At 39.4% G+C, this 18,602-nt stretch overlaps 1 protein-coding gene across 2 annotated transcripts; it reads right to left on the reverse strand.

Moving 5' to 3' along the window:
* Positions 1-53: 53 nt before the first annotated feature.
* NIPAL1 (NIPA like domain containing 1) lies at positions 54-11,160 on the reverse strand. Of its 2 annotated transcripts, none has more exons than XM_069014174.1 (6): positions 11,013-11,160; positions 6,956-7,222; positions 5,822-5,878; positions 5,251-5,341; positions 3,287-3,447; positions 54-3,146 (listed from the first exon to the last, which is right to left on the reverse strand). In XM_069014174.1, exons 1-6 carry the CDS (start codon positions 11,158-11,160, stop codon positions 2,542-2,544), a joined length of 1,329 nt encoding a protein of 442 aa, XP_068870275.1. In that variant the 3' UTR covers positions 54-2,541. The 2 variants fall into 2 exon arrangements, with proteins under 2 accessions (XP_068870275.1, XP_068870276.1); XM_069014175.1 differs by lacking the exon at positions 11,013-11,160 and adding an exon at positions 10,547-10,614 and having other exon boundaries at positions 6,956-7,661.
* Between the last annotated feature and the right edge of the window lie 7,442 nt (positions 11,161-18,602).

The following is an 18,602-nucleotide window of genomic DNA, read 5'->3' on the forward strand; positions in this document are numbered from 1 at the left end:
TGAATGACACTCTTTTTTATCCATTGTTTAAAAAACACAGATCATTAAGTACATAACTGTGAATAATTTATTACAAGAGAAATATTAGCATAATTTCAATTAAAAAATCAAAGTTATTCCAAACTAGTAACTAAATATAAACATTTTTAAAAAATAACATCTCTTACAACAAGTGTTTTTATACAAATGTTAGCCACTAATTTATTTCTTAACATGATGGGCTTCTTGTGCACCATGAAAATAAGCATTAACTTTGTTTTTTGACATTAACATTCTTTTATTATTAGTTGCTATTTATGTGTAATAGCAGATACACAGGTCCAGTAGAAAATACAGGAATTTTGCTTGGTACAAGTTAATTATTGCCAGCAGTTGGTATGAAAAGAGTCCAAACCCTTCTCAGAGAAAGTATTATGACATATCTTTAAAAAAAGGCAACACACATCCATCCAAGAATGGGACTGGTTGCTTTTTCTTACAAATAACTCATTTGGTCACACAACAGTGATGACTGTATAAGCAAATAAAGGGGCCACGAACTATGCAAAAGCATTTCTTTTTCCCTTTTTTACAGTCCATATTTTCTTCAGTTATTCTCTGAACTGTGTAATTCAGAATGAAAAGCAATTCAAGTTTTTGTTAAAAAACAAACTATAAAAGGCCCTCCATCTTTAGTTTTTTTATTATTTGTGTTACTTGTTTTTAACTGTAAAGACTTTGAAGCTTGAATCTGGTCCATAAAGCCAAAGTATTCTCCACATTAACTAAGAAGTAATTAAACCCTGTTCTCTGAAGCGTTTTTAACACATGCATTTTAACAGCAAAGAATTGCTGCAAGTCTCATCAGTCAATTGGCTGAAAAATATTCCAAACTGACAATGTATTCAATGTCATTATATTTTGAAGGCAAGTACATTTTTTGTGAAAATGTTCCTTTTCCTGGTTAACAGTGCTTCCACACAAACATGTGAAATATAAGCAGCAACCTTTTTTTCTTACAGCTAAATTAGGAGCTTTCTTTGGTGGAACAGTTTTCTATCCAAACTGTCCTCTTCTACTAAACCCTTTTGAACATTAGAAAACATCTAGCCTGCTCCATGAGGAAGTTCTGCTTGGCATATAAATCTCATCTGATTAAAACCAGGAAAACTTTCTGGACTCACACTTAAAAATCCAAAGACTAGAAATACTACTTTCTGGTGAGCTTGTCACCACCCACACGTCTGATTGCTGAAGTTACTTACTTACTAACAAAGTGGAAAACAAAGGGGATTGTAATGAGTAAACCATGGACTGTGCAAGCTTTTTTGTGGCATGAAGACCAGTGACCACAACTGAGGAGCATACTGTAGTATAGATACCAATCTTCAAGGCCTCTGGTAGATTAACATATTGTTAAATGTCTAATAGAGGTGAATACTCATTTTTAGAAAAGATGAAAAGGCCAAACTAAAAAAAAAAGATGTTTTGATGTTTCTCACACCTTGCCTACAGCCCATCCTTTACCTAGTATTTTTAGAAGTAGTGCATGGATTGTAAAATGGATTTTGCACTTATAAAAGAATAAAAATTAACAGGACTGCTTTATTATTAATAAAGAACAATACCTTTCCAGAAAATGAGGAAAAAATTTGAAAAGTTTAAAGGGGTTTTAATTAATAGATGGCAGTACTAGGAAGAAGTATAAAAATAAGTAAAGCCCCTTCTTAATCCTCAAAATAATATAAAACAAAATGAAAACTTTTAATTGCATGTTCTGGTTTTCTTCTGCCTTTGAATACTTAATTTTATAAGCTCATGTAACTTTTTAAGCCAGTAGCAGCTGTTTTCAGGCCTCTGATGAATTTTCTTTTTCTTAAACTTGGTCTTAGTTTTGAAATAAAAAGGTAGACGTACATTCGGAGATTCACAATCCATTTAGGATGCCTTGGGTAGAAAAGCTGAGAGTTATTAAGAATTGTATTTGCTAAATTTTTTTTGTGACATTTAATCAATGTTCACTGACAGGTCATCAAACTGAAAAAGTCTTGCACAAAATTTTATATTAAAAGCTAAGAGGGTTCTTCATATTATGTCTCCAATGAATATCCTTCATGTAGAGTATCTACAAGCTTGTTTGGCAATAAATTAAAAAAATATAAAGAAAGCCAGAAATATTAAGGCCATCACCAAGATAATAGTGGAGCACCTGTCACTTCAGCAAGGATTGTCTTTTAGCATTAAAAGAAAATTGCATTTTTTAAACGTGGCTTACAAAGACCATTGTTTTTTACTAAAATTTCCCAAGAAGAAATGCTGCATAAAAAAAGGACCATGTTTTTCTTTGCCTAACATACAATCACTACCAGGTTTCTGTCTGTCATGCTAATTACTGAACATTTTAATTCATTACGCCAACAGCTGGCAAGAGGAGTGGCCCACACTTAAAGGCCTCACAGACAAATTTCCAGAGGACTGCAGAAAAGTAGAGCATTCTAGTAGACATGGGTGGGCTGAGTTTGCAATTCGTGATACTTTGATGAGGAACATTCCTTGAGTATTTCATTGACTGAATAAAATGTTGTCCTCCTCGTATGCCAAAGCTAGGTCTTCCATGCTCTCCAGCAAAGTGTGACTGGTTTCAAATTCAAGGTGTGGTAGTGATGACTCTTTGGCAACAGTGGACATCAACTGACTCCAGGTGATGTTAGTGTTTTTGAAAGCATGCAATAGGAAAATACCAATGATGATATTGCAGAATCCGCTCAGGGTTCCAATGATATCACCCAGTTCCATACTATTCCACTCCTTGAACAAGATGATGGAGCACGTCACCACCGTTGTAGTGAAGCACACGTAATAAATAGGTGTCACCAGGGATGTGTTGAACGTGTCCAGTGCTTTGTTGAGATAGTTGATCTGAGTGCTGACTGAGAGCACCAAGATGCCCACTAAAATGTAAACCAATGGATGGCCATAGACTGGCTTCCGCTCCAGCATTTGTTTAATGGCAATGCCCAGGCCTTTCACAGACGAGACAGAGAAGGCACCGATGAGTGAGCAAATTAAAACATAGATCAGTATATTTGTCTGACCTCTCCTTGGAGCCACAACAACAATCAGGACAAGGGCAACCACAGTTAGGAGAACAGCAAATGTAACAAAGGCTGTAAGAAAGAGGAAAGGCAAGAGTAATGCACATGAGATAAAATACCAGACTATGTCCAAGTACATGCTCAGAGTTGTTCAGCATCCTGGACACTTCCCTATGAACTGTAGCATGTGTTTGGTGCAGTTGCATACAGACCTGGATCTTGCAGTTTCCTTTCCATCTCATCTAGTGAGGTGACCTCCTCCTCCTCTGGGGCATGAATAACCATGACCGTTGACCCCAAAATGCTCAGTATGCAGCCCAGCTTTCCATGAATATTCAGCTTCTCATTTAAAAAATAGGATGACAATATAGCACTGTTCAGGAAAATAGAAATAGAATGTTCAGCTCCACCAGCCACAAAAGACATTCAGAATCTCTCTGTGTCGCATGACAGTAATTCAAAACCTCTTTTGAATTTGGATATATGGTAAACCAGCCTGATACAGTCAAATTGTAAGGAGTTTTTCCAAGAAAGCTGTTCATGACCAAGAAGGTAAGGTCAGGTTTTAGGGAGTTTAGCAACCCTGCTCACTTCCCTCCAGGTTGTAAAAAAGTCCACTCACTTCTCATTCCTGATTGCCTGGGTCAGGGTATGCGCTCTCACTGTACAAGAGCTGCTTTTTCCTTCCAAAAATGGTTCAAAGCACTTCATTTGCCATTATAACCCATGCACATGAGTTTTGGAAACTGTTCCTCATCCCTCCCCAGGCTCTCCCACCCAGGCGCACTGTCTTCCTGGCTTGCCAGGACTCCCCCCAAAACACAGAGAAGGCATGTCTCCCCCTCCAAAGAGACCAACCCCAGGATCTCCACGGGGTCGATTATTTAACCTAAGGACAATAACACGGCCTGAATGACACCACTCACAGGGCATGATTAGCCTGTTAGAGCACAACCTTGGGCACAGACACAGGCTTAATGGTGTGTGAACACACTCACAAACAGTTATTCAACCCACTGATCAAAATACAGACTTTTTTTTCACACAAGGGTAATGAGTTCACTGACATGAAGTTCTAAAAACCTCTCTGTCTCATAAAAATTCGAACAGTTGCTATCCCCATCAAAGAAAAGGGCAATAAAACTCAAGCTGTTTTGCAAAGCAGCAGCCAGTCAGCCAGTTAATCTGCATCTACCCACATGCTGATCCCAGCACAACTGCAGGTGACTGAGTTACGTTAATTTTACTATGACAGAATGGCTGCAATTTTAGCAGTTAGATTATTGCAAGAAACCTAGGGAGTTTTTTGTTTGTTTGGGGTTTGGGGTTTTGGGGGTTTTTTTTGTGTTTGTTTGGTTTTTAATATGTGGCGCATGTTGTTTTAAACCCAGCGTTTCATATGGAATACTCAGTTCTTAAAAATCAGATTTTCACATTTAAAATACAATGATTTCATTTTGCTAAAAAATTATTTCCCATAACATTTTTGTATACATAGTCCATGTCTCTTCTGCTACTATGACAGCCACATTACTGTATGTATTTAAGTACTTGGGACTTATTTGTTTCTTCATACATAGGAAATAATTAGGCTTTGAAGGACATTTATGTTTCAAAAGAACCATAAATTTTAATTGTGGATATTGAAAAAAGCTAAAATTTCCTTTGCTTTCTTTCCAGAAGGATTTCAGAATGACAAAACAAAACCAAAAGGTTTACTAAGTGTGCCTTAATATGAAATTATGCTCCTATAAATAGAAATGTTTTTGAAAACATTTTAGTGAGGGAATATTGTATTCTTATTTAAAGTTTTGTCACATCTGAAGAATAGGGTAACAGGTTTTAAAAAAGCTTCAGTTCTCTAGGAAAAGAAAAATTATCTTCCATCAGCAGTATACCTGGTATATGCTGATAAGAAATACTTTGTAATATAGGTGGAAGGCTACAGAGAAGGCATTCAGTGGCCTTCGGAACAAGGCTTTTGATTCTATCTACCAAGAGAAGTCAGTTCTAAATAAGCAAAATATCTTACCATCAAGCAACAAACAGCATTTTTTGTCCATAAATTGCTTTTCAGTTTTCTTACTTGAAATCTCTACTTTCAACCAAAGAAAGTATTTTCCCCTCATGCAGTGAGTGGTTCATTTGCCAAGGCTTGCTCCCAATTGGTACTGACCTTATGAGAACACTCAGTGCACCCAAGGGGGTAACTAAGGTTGCAGGTGCAAAGGCATAGGCAGCAAAGTTGGCAGCTTCTCCTAATCCCACTGCAGAAGAAAGAACATTTGGATCAGCTTGGAGGGGGATTTAAGAAGGCACACTATTGTAAATATTTTGTATGACAGCTATGATAGCAAATATAAACCGAAATCTTTTTTCCACACTATATATGCACATTTTAATTGCAAAATTAGCTGCACAACCTCTTCAGGAAATAATAAATGCTGAAGAAAGCTAAATACTTTTCTCCTAAGTACTCCTAGAAGCTGGACAGATGCAATTCCCCTGCATTTGACCAGATAATGAAGGTGGTTATTCTGCAAAGAGCTGTGAGGAGCAAATGCAGTGTTCGAAAGATGGCATATCAGAACAGCTTGTCATGAATGTGACTGCAAGGAAATTTCTTTTAAGTGAAGGGAGTGAAAAATCAGGGAATAAATCTCTTTAAAACCATCTGCTTTTTGTAGATTTACATATAGGCGGAAGGTGAGGAAAGAGGAAAGATACAGAGGAAAGAGGTGACTTACTTGATAGCAGTCCAGCCCACCAAAGCCATTCCTTCAAATAAGAATATCCACCTTGTCCTGAAAGAGAAAAAGTAACCTCATCTTAGAAGAAACAGATCACCTAATTGTAAGAAACAAAAAGTACAGCTTCACATTTGCACCTCCAAAGTACCAAAAGAGCATGCTATCTGGATGCAACAAGAAGAGTATTTAATTTTGACTGACATTTTAATTAACCACTCTACTGCTTTGTGACTTGGACTTCTGAAAAATGCTATTTGACTAAAGGTACACAGAGGGGAAGTTTCAAGCAAAAGTAAAGTATCTATAAAGATTCTTGGTGAGCTTAAGAAATGTCTCAAAATGCTTTTCCAGGCCAGATCCAATATATGCATACAGTCAACTGTAGTTTGACTCTCCTTTTACTTTAGGTTAAAAGAAAATAGAAAGAAAAATGACCTTGTGTACATGATTTTTTTTTAACATAAAACATAAGTATATGGAATATTCAGTATTGCAGTTTTTTCAAATAACCAAATTCTCTAGAACAGTATATTGCAATAAACACAACAAACAAAAGAAAAACTGCTAATGCTATGCATTAAATCCATGCAAAGGAAATGATGAGATTAGCTGAATTTTTCTTTTTCTAGCTCTTCATCTGTTGACTTTGATGAAGGGATAGTTGTACTAACAGTAGACACTTGTGTAATAATTTCTACAACTCATTGCACTTACTTTAAAAAAGCAGAGAAAAAGCACAAAGCAAAAAGCTAAACCTAGTTACCAGCTTAAGATTTTCTCTCTCAGATGAGGGGGAAAAAGATGGAAAAAAGAGAGAGAAAGGCATTTTGAAGGGTAAGATGCATGGAGAATTTTATTTGGTAACTAATTGCTCTCAGTGAGGAAATAGCACCGACTCACTAGATTTAATACCCACTGCAGCTCCCATAGTCCTACAAGTTCTGAAATCCCACTCCCTGTAATCACACACAGAGAAATAATACTATGTCTTCATCCCTCACCAGGACAGGAGTTGTGATAAGCATTAAAGTACAGTTTTAAACATGTGATCCATGACATGAAGTTGGATTTTGTTGAGTTACAAGAGGTGTTTGTGTCCCCAGCAGGAGCAACGCTGTCACCACCACTTACCAGCTCGGGTGACTCCTCTGTCTGCCAGTTTCAAAAGTCCTTTCTTCTTCAGTATGAAACTAGAACCAATAAAGATACTGGAAACTATTGCCAAAGCCAAGCCAATGTAGAGGTGGTATTTGCTTCCAGAAGGCATGGAAATGCTCCAGTTTGTTTCATTGCCAGTCCCCTCCACAGAGGTGACGAAAGCAGAGTGTGATTCAGACACATTGATGATCTGGCACCATGCTTGGCAGGAGTCACGGCAAGAAAAAGAGAGCACAGCACCTGGGAGCAGAAAAAGAAGGACAAATGATTCACAACCCAAGCTCAGCTCTCGAAGAGCCCTGTCCTCATTCTGCTCACTCCTTTTCATGTCTTTCCAGAGCACTTGTAATTTCTGACTCTGCAAATAACCCACAAAATCTACATAATGTACACAATGCTGCCCTGGGTCATTACCCACCCCTGTAGTTCATGGGTGCATACATTATTTATGTACATATTTTGCAAGCAATAAGGGAGATACCAAGGAATGCAACAAAAATATATTAGCTTCAATGTAAAATTCAACTCAAAATCTTAAAAGCTAACCTGAAACCTCAAGATGAAAGGGCTCTTTTTTGTTGAGCAGAGACCACAAACATATAGCCGAATCCATGATTTTGGACTTCACCTGTTAAAGCAAGCCTGCTGCTATTCAAGGCTTCTGTTTTTACATTGGTAGCTAAGATTGCAAAAACAAATGGAAAAAAAAGGAAGGAAAATCAAACAGGGAGCAAACTCTCACTGCATATGGGCACTAAGACATTTTATTAAAAGTGTTCAGTGAATACTGTGTGAGCCAAGTCTTATTTAACCAATCTTAAAATTTTCAGGTGAAGGTCTCATTACACCTCACAGCAAATTTCACCTAACCTCAGCAAGCCCTGGGTGGAGGTAGAGCACAGGCCACAGGGGACAGTTCCCCCAGCTATCCCTGCAATGCTGCTGGAGAACTGGGTGATCTAGAGTAGAGACCAAAGCTTCACACTCTCAGCAAGCCAAGCATTATCAGTATCACTAGGAGGATAGTCTGCAGCAATGACATCATTGTTATCAGCCTAGATGTGTTTTTAAAGGAGAAGAGGGACTGCATTTTTAAAAAGCAAAAGGAGTTGTTATTTTGCACGGGGAAGCATAAGTCAGGCAGCAAAGCTGCAACAGGGTTTAGGCAATCTAGGCTGATGTCTCAGTTTCTCACGGTGGAATGCATCAGGCAATCACTGTGGATCAGAGAATATAGACAGGAATACTTTTAAAAGCAATCTTTTTAGAAAAAAATAGTTTTCTTGTGAAGACATGTTAAAATATGAAACGGTGCAGAAGTACAAAAGCTCAGTCCACTGTGATTCATATAAATGAGGATGCAACAAATAGTTTTGCTTTCCATGTTTTCCCTGTAATTAAAATAACACATGAACGATTCATCCTGATGAGTGGCAGCATCAGTAATACACTCCCTTTTTTATTTCCCCCCACCCCCAACTGAAAAACCCCACTTGGGGACTTAGTAGAAAAGGATGTGCCTCTGTGTTCAGATGTAAGCTCTGGAAATAATAATGTTACGTCATAAGTACTTCACTGAACAATTAACAATAAGCAGACTTGGATAATTCCTTTAATACAGTTTAACAAGGAATAGGTAAAATATGTAAGGTCTTAAAAATCTCATATTTGCAGTTGGAAATGCAGGTGTTAACTCTGGGAGACAGCACCCTTTGAAAGTAAGGAACTAGAGTGAGTACCTGCTCCCTGTTTTCCCATTCCATACTGTACAACAAACATACTACAGGAAGTTATAATTTGATTTGCAGGCTGTGCAAACACATTTCCTTGTTTGCCAAGGGTGTTTCCATATTACAAGAATTGTTTTGTATTGCTAAGTCAGACTTAATAAAAATGCTCCCACAAGATGGGTATGTTCATATTCCACATATGAAGATTAAAATCTTAGAGAACTTAGATCAACATGCAATTACTATTGCATGTATGTAGGATAGATACTATTCTACCCTCTTATCATTACTAGAAATTACAGTTGGGTAATATAAACAAATGGAATTTGCATTTGCACCTGAAAGTATTTTAAAATCCTAAACTATTAACATAGCCTTAGAAGAAGAAAAATTTGCATGTATTTGTTTTGACATAATTAGTGAAGAATAAATCACAAAACAAAATTACAGAAAGGTCCTTTAAGCATAAATATATTTTCTCTTAGTAAACATATATCAGGGCAAGACAAAAACGCCCCTGCCATGGCACGGGGGTTGGTCTAGATAACCTTTAAAGGTGCCTTCCAATCCAAACAATTCTATGATTCTGTGAAAAAAAACCAATGCAGAGATTAATGAAATCCCTTCGCTCCCAATACCCATACTGATGCTAAACCAGCCTGGTGTGAGAAGCAGTAACATTCCTTGCATTTAATTGAAAGAAAATATGAAGATAAACGCTCTTGATAAGTGTAGTCTTTCAGCTACCTGCAACAGTAAGGGCAACTTCTATCAGTGTGTTGGGTTTTCAAAGTGAAGAAAGTAACACTCTTCTTCCTTTTTTGTGACTAATGTACTTGCATTTAGGTGGAGATGAATGGCAGGCTTATTCCCTTTTACATTACACTACTGCTACTTTTTTCTATGTGTTCTAAAGTTTTCCATTCCTCAGCATACATTACGACATCGAATAAGGAAAATTTAATCATGCCATTTGTACTAAGTCACCCAGTGACTACCACAGGTTGTTTCTCTCCTGTCTGAACTACAATCTCTGCTCACATTCACAAAGAAACACTGGAGTTGTCGCTGAGAAGAGTAATTTTGAATGGTTATGATTTCTGCTTATTGTGCTGAGCAGCTTTTCATAGTTTTAACATGTCATTTGTTCCACTTGCATAAAAAGTGGCATGTCACTGCACTGATCAAAGAACCACCTTAGAGATATGAAGAGGAGGCTGGTCTGGGAATTACTAATATTTTATTACCCCTGTGAACAGTCTGAGGATCACTTCGATAGGCTGAGGAAAGTTACAAATTACTCAGGCTGCCTGGCTCGCTCAGCACAGAGTTTCTGTAGCTAAGCTAGTTTCACCTCCCACTTCCAAATGTCAACAAACATGAACCCGTCAGCAGAACACCTCCTTGCAGAAATAATCTCTCCCAGCTCTGACTCAAGGCTGGCAACAACAGGAAACCAGTCTGAGCTAAGGAAGCTGCTGTTTTAACTTCTAAACTTTTTTAATGATCCAGCTAAATCCATTTTTTTTCCCCCCTCAAACACCTAAATACTCTCTATCTGAATCGCGTAGATCAGCCAGCCCGTTGCTACACACCTCTTGAGGCATGTCTAACTTGCTGTCATCCTGCAATCCAGGGCTGACTTGCCCTGGTTAGTGACAGCCAACTTGGGTCTTAACTTGCCACTGAAGATAATGGTCCTAAGTCATCTCGAAAACGAATTGCTTTGATTAGACACATAATTTGACCATTTACATTTGAGCTCACGACTCTGGTCACCCCTGGCAGAAACATGAAACACCTTTCTCGGTCACCCAAGAAATACCAAGCCCACCTTTGCCAAGGCATGGCTCCTGGGGCCAAAAGTGGGTGTACTGAGAAGAAGCAAGGAATTCTTCCCTGGCACACCTGGAGTGGAGACTCACAAAAAAAAGCACAAAACAAAGGTGAAAAGATGTTTAACCCGAGGCAGCTAAGGGAGAAGGGCAGGAGCCTCCCCGGCGCCGGCCGCGCTCCACTCGTCGGAAAACAACTCCGTGACGTCAGGGCCGAGGAAAACCTTACGCGTGCAGGGCTCCGGACACCGCACCCGCGGAGCGGGCGCAGGGGGGCTGCAGGAGCACGCACCTCGCCCTCGTCTCAGCGCACGGCCGCGTCCCGGGCCCCGCGAACCCGCGCGCGTCCCGAGCCTCGCGAACCCTCCGCGCAGACCGCGCGCAATCCCCGCGCCCTGTCCCCCCGGCGCCGCGCCCCGCAGCCCGCCCCGGTGCCCCGGCCCCCGCGGCCGCGCACACACTGACCCGCGCGGCAGGACGGGCGGGCGGGCAGCGCCTCTCCGGGACCCATCGCTGCGGGGCTCCGCGGGCTCCGCGCCGGCGGCTCCGCCCGCCCCGGCGCCGCCCGGCGCACCTGGGCGCGCCCGCTCTCCGGTGGAGACGGAGGCGGCATCCCCGCCACCCCTCTGGACCCGTCCTAGGGGGGAATGGGCATGCAGGGCTCCAGGTGTGACCCCGAATGGGCTTTCTACATCGTTATCAAGTCCCAGACCTGGGGAGTTCTGTGGCCCTACCTGAACACTGAATCCAAAGAAAAGACTTCTCTCCTGAACTGCCTTGGCACCATATGCCCCTCCTGGGAGTTTCTGTAGATTTAATTTTCTTCCCCTTTGCACCTGGGAGAAGAGGTGAGCAGTTTTGATGTGCAGCCACTTATGTCTGTGACAAGATGCCAGCGCTCGCTTTGGCCAGCGAATCTGTGGGCAGGCAGAGGGATTCCCTGGCCAAACTATGCCAGCATTGTAGAACAAGGGCAGTGCCTGGTGCTGCATACCCTGAGATGACTCCCTGTGGCTTAACAGGCTCCAAGTTGTTATAAGAAATAATTATCTTTATTACCCAATCAATAGTTTCAATATGGAAGTCTAAGGCCTCGGCTTTGGCATGATTAAGTGAAATACATTTACAAAATTTAAGGCTTAATAAAACATTACGTGTTGCCCAGCAAACTTCCTGGGACAGTCTGCATATCTTTGACATGCACAAGGATTTCTCAAAGTAGAGGCAACATTGCAAATTTAACACACCTCCACAGAGCACCACAGGGACATGCAGGATTGAGGTTAGAGCTGTAACCATGCTTTGCAGCACAGCACCAAAACTGATCATCATTGGTTTTGAAAAGTTTTACCACTGGGACATACTGCTGAAATGTGATGACATTATCAGCAAAATAACTTGGTTTTCCTTGTCTTAGGCATTCTTGACTTCGCAGTCCTGTGGTTAAACCAAGAGATCAGTTTCAATGTCTTAGTCTCATACTTTATTTCTGTATTTATTTTTTAGTATAGCCAGCACTCTGTATGTTAGGAGAAAAGGAACATTGCATTTGTTTTTGTGATTCTAATTATCATTCCACTTTATCTTTACTATGTCTACATTATAACAACTTCTATGGAAGGTGGCTTGGATCCAGTGCAGGCTGCATGATAAAAAGAGTTTGAATTTTCTGCTTGAACATTTCTAAAACAGGTTACTGCTAAAAACCCAGAGCAATAATTTTAAATTAAATTAAATTAAATTAAAATTTTAAAGTACAATCTGAAGGCCTGGGAGCAAACTGTGATCTTCTTGTACAACATAAGCATGCCCATAGGGTAAAACCACATATACAGAGAGATGCATGTCTGCAGACTGCTCCAAAATAGTATTTTCCTTCTGTGTCTTCTCAGATCTGTCAACTCTGTGTGTTCACACCCCTGTTTCTGCAAAAATGTGTCAATTTTTTGAGCTTGCTGCAATCCTGCAAGTGACTCAGTTGGCAGATCTACTGAGAAGGGAAGTGGTAATATCCACAAGGTCCTGCTGAAGCCGCAGAGAAGGTGGAAGAGGGTGACCTGCCAAAGACCACCTCTTCCCCTGGCACAGCTCTTGCTGATCTGCTGCTCAGGGCTTCACTGTGGTGCAGTACCCAGAGCAAGAATACTGAGAAACAATGCAGCTAACACTTCTGTAGATCTGCCTCAGTACCAGCCAAGTCCTTTAGCAGACTATGGACATCAAAGTCTAATTAATTAACGAATAAAATATTTTATCTGATTTACACCTTTGTTGACAGCTGGCTGAACATGATCCAGCAGTGTGCCCAGGTGGCTAAGAAAACCACTGGTATCCTGCCCTGTATCAGGAATAGTGTGGCCAGCAGGATTTTGTCCCACTGAAGTTGGCACTGATGAGGCCGCACTGTGAATCCTGTGTTCAGTTCTGGGCCCCTCACTACAAGAAAGATACTGAGGTGCTGGGGTGAGTCCAGAGAAGGGCAATGGAGCTGGTGAAGGGTTTGGAGCACAAGTCCCACGAGGAGTGGCTGAAGGAGCTGCGGGTGTTTAGCCTGAAGAAAAGGAGGTTGAGGGTGCACCTTACACCTCTCTACAACTGCATGAAAGGAGGTTGTAGTTAGGAGAGGGTTGGTCTCCTCTCCCAAGTAAAAAGCAACTGGACAAGAAGAGACAGCTTCACGTTGTGCCAGGGGAGGTTTTTCTTCACCCAAAGAACAGGCCACCTAGGGAAATGGTGGACTCACCATCCCTGGAGGTATTTAAAAGATGTATAGATGCGGTGTTCATGGGTATGGTTTAATGGTGAACTTAATAGTGTCAGGTTAACTTGTACTCAACAATCTTAAGATTATTTTCCAACTTAAATGATGCTATATACTTATTGTTTCTCGGCTGAAAATCTTTACATGCTTCATATTTTTATATTGTTATAAACTGCAAAAACCACTACGAAACCCTTTTTCTTCTGAGAAAAAATATGAAGTCACAAAAAACTTGTAACTAACAATCCAAGTCAATGGACAGATGCAAAAAACTTGCAATCTGTAACAGTGTTACAGAAGAGAGTAGGCATAATTCATGGGTGAATACTTCACTGATGATTAACAGTTTTCATACTCAACTTGTTTTGAAGAACTTTGAGACAATGTCAGGAAGAAACAAATTACATAGAAGTAATTTATCAATATTGATATATTTTTCTTTATTTTGGATGACGTGTAAAGGTCAAATGGGAAAGAAAATAAAGTATTGATACACAATCTTAGCAACTGACATAAAGAGGAAAAAAATGCCCGTTTACCATTCAAAATTACACTCATGACTGATTTAGAGCAATGCCTGGATCATGAGCTAATGCAAATCAGCACAGACCCATTTAATTCCCTGGAGCTACGCCAGATACAGCTAAGCACAGATCAACCTTTTGTGTATGAGGTAAAAATATGCATGTACTAACAGTCAAAGCAATTTTGTGGCAGTTCCCATTTCTCCCAAAGAGGAATAAGTGTCTCATGAAACCCTGCTATACCTTTCTGTGTTATTGCATTATTTTTCCCCTATTAAATATGTGGAAAATTCAGGAGAAAATCTATGTTAAAATCCTGCTACTTATGTAGTTACATAACTTCATTAATTATGTAATGTATGAAAGGTTTCATGAAACTTTCCTAATAGTCAGCAAGCACTGACTTTAATTGTTGGTCTTCAATAAAAATGGAAGCACTGACTATCTAGCCAATTTTTATCTTTTACATTTAAAAATAAAAAAGGCATTGGAAACCTCATTTTTGTACCTTAATAAACCCCATCTTTACCTCTGTGTTAGCCATGAATGACTAATTGCCATAATTTATGTGACTCCTTGGCTTTGTTATAAATTCTTTAATCTTGTTGAGGAATTTTTTTCTCATATGCATATACATTGAGTTCCTTATGCAGTATTTAATTATATTATTGTAAATACTGAAGATGATGACAACAAGTTTCACGACAATTAGAAAGCCTGTTCACTGTGCAGCCAGGTACAGACATGAGGCAAGATCTATTTCTTTTAAATTATTATTTAGGAAATTTTCCTGTGGCGTTTTTAAATCCTGTCATTGTTGCTCAGCTGGCCCATTCTGCATTACTCTGCTGGCAGTCACCACTATGCAACAGTGTCAAAACATGAGCTCTGTTCAATACAGAAGCTACAGACAGGTTTCTTACCTGTCCTGGCATGCAGCCACAAAAAAATTACTGAAGTAGATTTGCGAGTGAAGCTCTGACCATGAGGAACTTCATCTACCCCACTACTTGGTGAATTAGTGCAGACCTGCAGGAGCAATATGTGAAGAAATTAACTTCAACTGAGAAAAAAAAGTTTCTAGACGGAAGTTCAAAATTATTAGATTGCTGTACTTGCTGTATAGAGATTATTTGTACACATCCCTTATAAATGCCCAGATAGTGCCACCTTAACTCCTTCTACACTACAAAGAAGGAATAACATGCAAGGTTAGATTTATTAAACCTTTTTTATCTACAGTGCATTTTCTATCACTCTTATCAGTGGCAATATCATATATTGATGATTTTTGTTTAAGCAGAACTAATATCAGTTGAATCACCTTTATATGTGTAAACATTTTACCATCATTATTCTGTGCAACCAACCAACACTTCCCATGTTATTTTAACTTGAAATAAAATTCTGCTAAACAGAAATACTGACAGTACAGAGCTTCTGGAACTCCTGTAGGGTCACTACAAGTAGTCATTATCCCAATTATACAACTGAATGAAGATCTAGTGTTTTCCAGAAAGTTTTCTGATTAGCCAGTCTCTCTGTTCCCCGCAGATTTCAGCCTGGGAGTTGAAGAGACATCTCTGGGGAGAGACACCCACCGAACCTGGGAGGTGCAAGGATAGTCCTACTGCAGGTTCATCTCAGGGCACAGAAAAAACTGCTGGGCATGGCCAGATGCCGCATGGACATTTCAGAAGTGCTAATCCCTCTGCAGAGTAGTCATGCAAAAACTGGGGTCTGGACCTGGAAGATGATGGTGAAAGGCTTTGACACAGCTTCTGAACACACTGTGTGGTGCTGTGCTCTGTGCCTCAGAGCGCTTGCCGTCTGTCCAGTGCTTTGTGATTCCAGCCTCATCTGCACATAGGAATCCAACACACCAACACACATCTTAAATTGCTTCTATTTCACTCTCCATCATGCACCCTAAAGTAAAAATACAGTACCACCTACTGGTGGAGACACTGTTGGCACTGATGGTTTTCTAGTCATCAAGCCTCATTGGGGCCAGTCGAGCTTCATGACACTGAATTCTACACAAGAGCATATTAAATAAGCCAGAAGCCCTGAAGTCTTCTCAGCTACAGCACTTCTAACATAACATTAGTTGCTGAAATTGCATCAGCACTAGAAAAGACAGAACAGTACTTGCAGAAAATAAGCCTGCGAAAATTGTGGTCCCAATCCAAACACTCATCTGTTTACACAGCTTCTACACAGTAAGCTGAAAGGCAATGTTGTGCCATTAAAACCCACTTATTTGTAAGTCATACATATATATAATGTATCTAGTGTTTTGGCTGTGGGTGTCTGAAACTACAGGTAGCCTTAATAGGATTGAGAAGAATTATAGATGATGACAATGCAAGGTGCAAAAATAGATTATAGTTGGCCTACTAAAACAATAATCCATTAGTGCAGTCATTTTCCCATTAGTCAAGGTTACTTCACTGGTATACAGAATTACAGGAAAAATACGTGTGAAAAAATATTGGTGTGAAACTAACATAATCATCAGTGAAGTCAATGACAGCTATGTAACTGGCTTTTAGAGGAGGGCAGAATTGACACTGCTGTGTTGAGCTCATCCAGAATTTGTCCTGCAAACATCTTCACAGGTTAGTGAGGCCCTGGCCACTGTCAGACAAGGAACTGGCCAGGCCTAGTAGGACTCATCTTCCTCTGCTTGAGGGCTTTGAAATTAAGAAAAAAATAAGATAGCATTCCTTTGCAGGACTGATTATTTTAAAAGAAAACTGGCAGTTCTATACCAGAGTAAAAAGGTGTATCAACTCTTTTGTGACACACGACAAAGCATATGTCCCAAACATTTAGTACCACCACATATTCACAAAATCCCTGCTCAGCACTGAACATTGACATCTTTCCAACTGAAAGCCAGGCAAAAACCCTTGAGAATGACAGAGGTAAAACTGACCAAGATTCAATACTAGCTGGATGCAGTGAACTTCTGAGATTCCTTTCATATCTATGATTTTAGGATAAGAGTTGCATTTCAGCTCTTCAAAGACAACAGTGAAGCATATGCCAGAATTTAGATTATTCACTGTATCTATTTATTATGTTGCATATCTTGCTCAAAAATGGTGTATGTGGCTTCCATTGTGCATAAGATTCTGCATTTCCTTGTTGCCCATTACTGTCTCATTTAAAAATAATTTTTATTCTTTAAACTTCAAATACATATTCTCTTTTCTGGAAAATGGACTGACTGTCTTCAGGGTTGGAAAGTCATAGCAGCAGTGCATAACTTGTTTCTGTTGTCAGGAGGCTGATGTGATAGTCAGATTTGGGTTTGCGATTAAATCTATAAACTCAGTCACCTGGGCTGCAAGATTTAAGTTGGTTCCTATGATTGCTAATGACAATTTTTCCTGCTGCCCTGGAGTCCCAGGGGCTGGGCTGCTTTCCTGAATTCTGCTTGTTGTGAAGCAAAGTTAAAATGTAATTCAGTAACTTTAGCTATGTCTCAATTGTGACAAAGATATAAATTCAATTTAAATATTTACCTCCTTTTGCTGCTTAAAAGCTTTTTTTTTTTTTTTTTTTTTTTTTTTAACCAAAATGGGCCATGTAAAACATTCCAGACTGAAAAATTAATCACTCAAAGTTCAGAGAACATGATTTTCCTCATTCTTATAGTATCCAGCAGTGAAATATGAAAGGTGAGTATGCAAATACCGTCTTTTCCTTTGAAGTATATGCTAGGATCCTCATAGGGCCTTTCTTGGCTCTCTGGCCACTACAGATGCACTCTTGCACATTTCTAATGGAGGATGAATGCATCTACTTAAAACCTTTTGTGAAGTCATAATCCATACTGAAGTTAAAGATCTGTTCAGTGTCTTAGAACTTCATCATCATGGTATTGTCCACTAAAAATGTATCCACAATTCACTTGATTTTTTAAGCATCAAAATATGTTGTGTTATATTATTTAAGAAATTTAAGTAGTTTAAAATATAATTTCATGTTTTTCAGCCATATGGTATACACATTAAAATAAACAGGAAATTTTCATTTATAGTGTTTTATCTATTACAGTGAAAAACTGTTACTACAGTTAAAAAGCATCTGCAATATTAAGAAAACAAATGAGGAGTCAATACTGAATATATAGTTATTTACAATATTTTTTCTCAGTTTCAAAACAGAGCACACTCCAATATTTGTCACTTCTTGTGCTTGTAGATAGGACTAGTAAGCTTCTGCTCAGGTGAAGGATAATACTGACTGCCACTGTCACTTTCATCTCCCTCTAAATCTCAAAATCCATCACTAGGTTAAGGAAATCCTCCTCTAATAACCATGTCCTTCCTTGGGAATAACACAGAGAACTGCACAGGGGCCTGGCTCTTTGTGAAATCATTCAATAAGAGATTTATTTATGAAATGCTGATTATATGGTGGCTCTGCTTATGTAGTAAGGAAATGTGGCTGATTTAAAGGACTGAGATCTCTATTAGAAGGAGCAGATTGCATTCCCAAGGTAAGCATGCACACTGCTTGTTGAAACTGCTTATTGCAGAACTGCTGAAGACTCTTAGCATGTTAGAAAAGACAGACCATGCTGTATCATGCTGTAGATTTCGATGCTAATGAAGATTTTTTTGCTGCTTTTTGTAAAGAAAAAGATTAGATCTTTATATGATGCCAAAATCTGTTCTAGGGTATCCTTATTTAAAGCATTTTCTACATGAAAATAATGACTAGAGATGTGAATGTAGTGGGCCAGTAAGAATGGGA

Source organism: Aphelocoma coerulescens, chromosome 4, assembly GCF_041296385.1.
Source record: "Aphelocoma coerulescens isolate FSJ_1873_10779 chromosome 4, UR_Acoe_1.0, whole genome shotgun sequence".
Classification (NCBI taxonomy): Eukaryota; Metazoa; Chordata; class Aves; order Passeriformes; family Corvidae; genus Aphelocoma; species Aphelocoma coerulescens.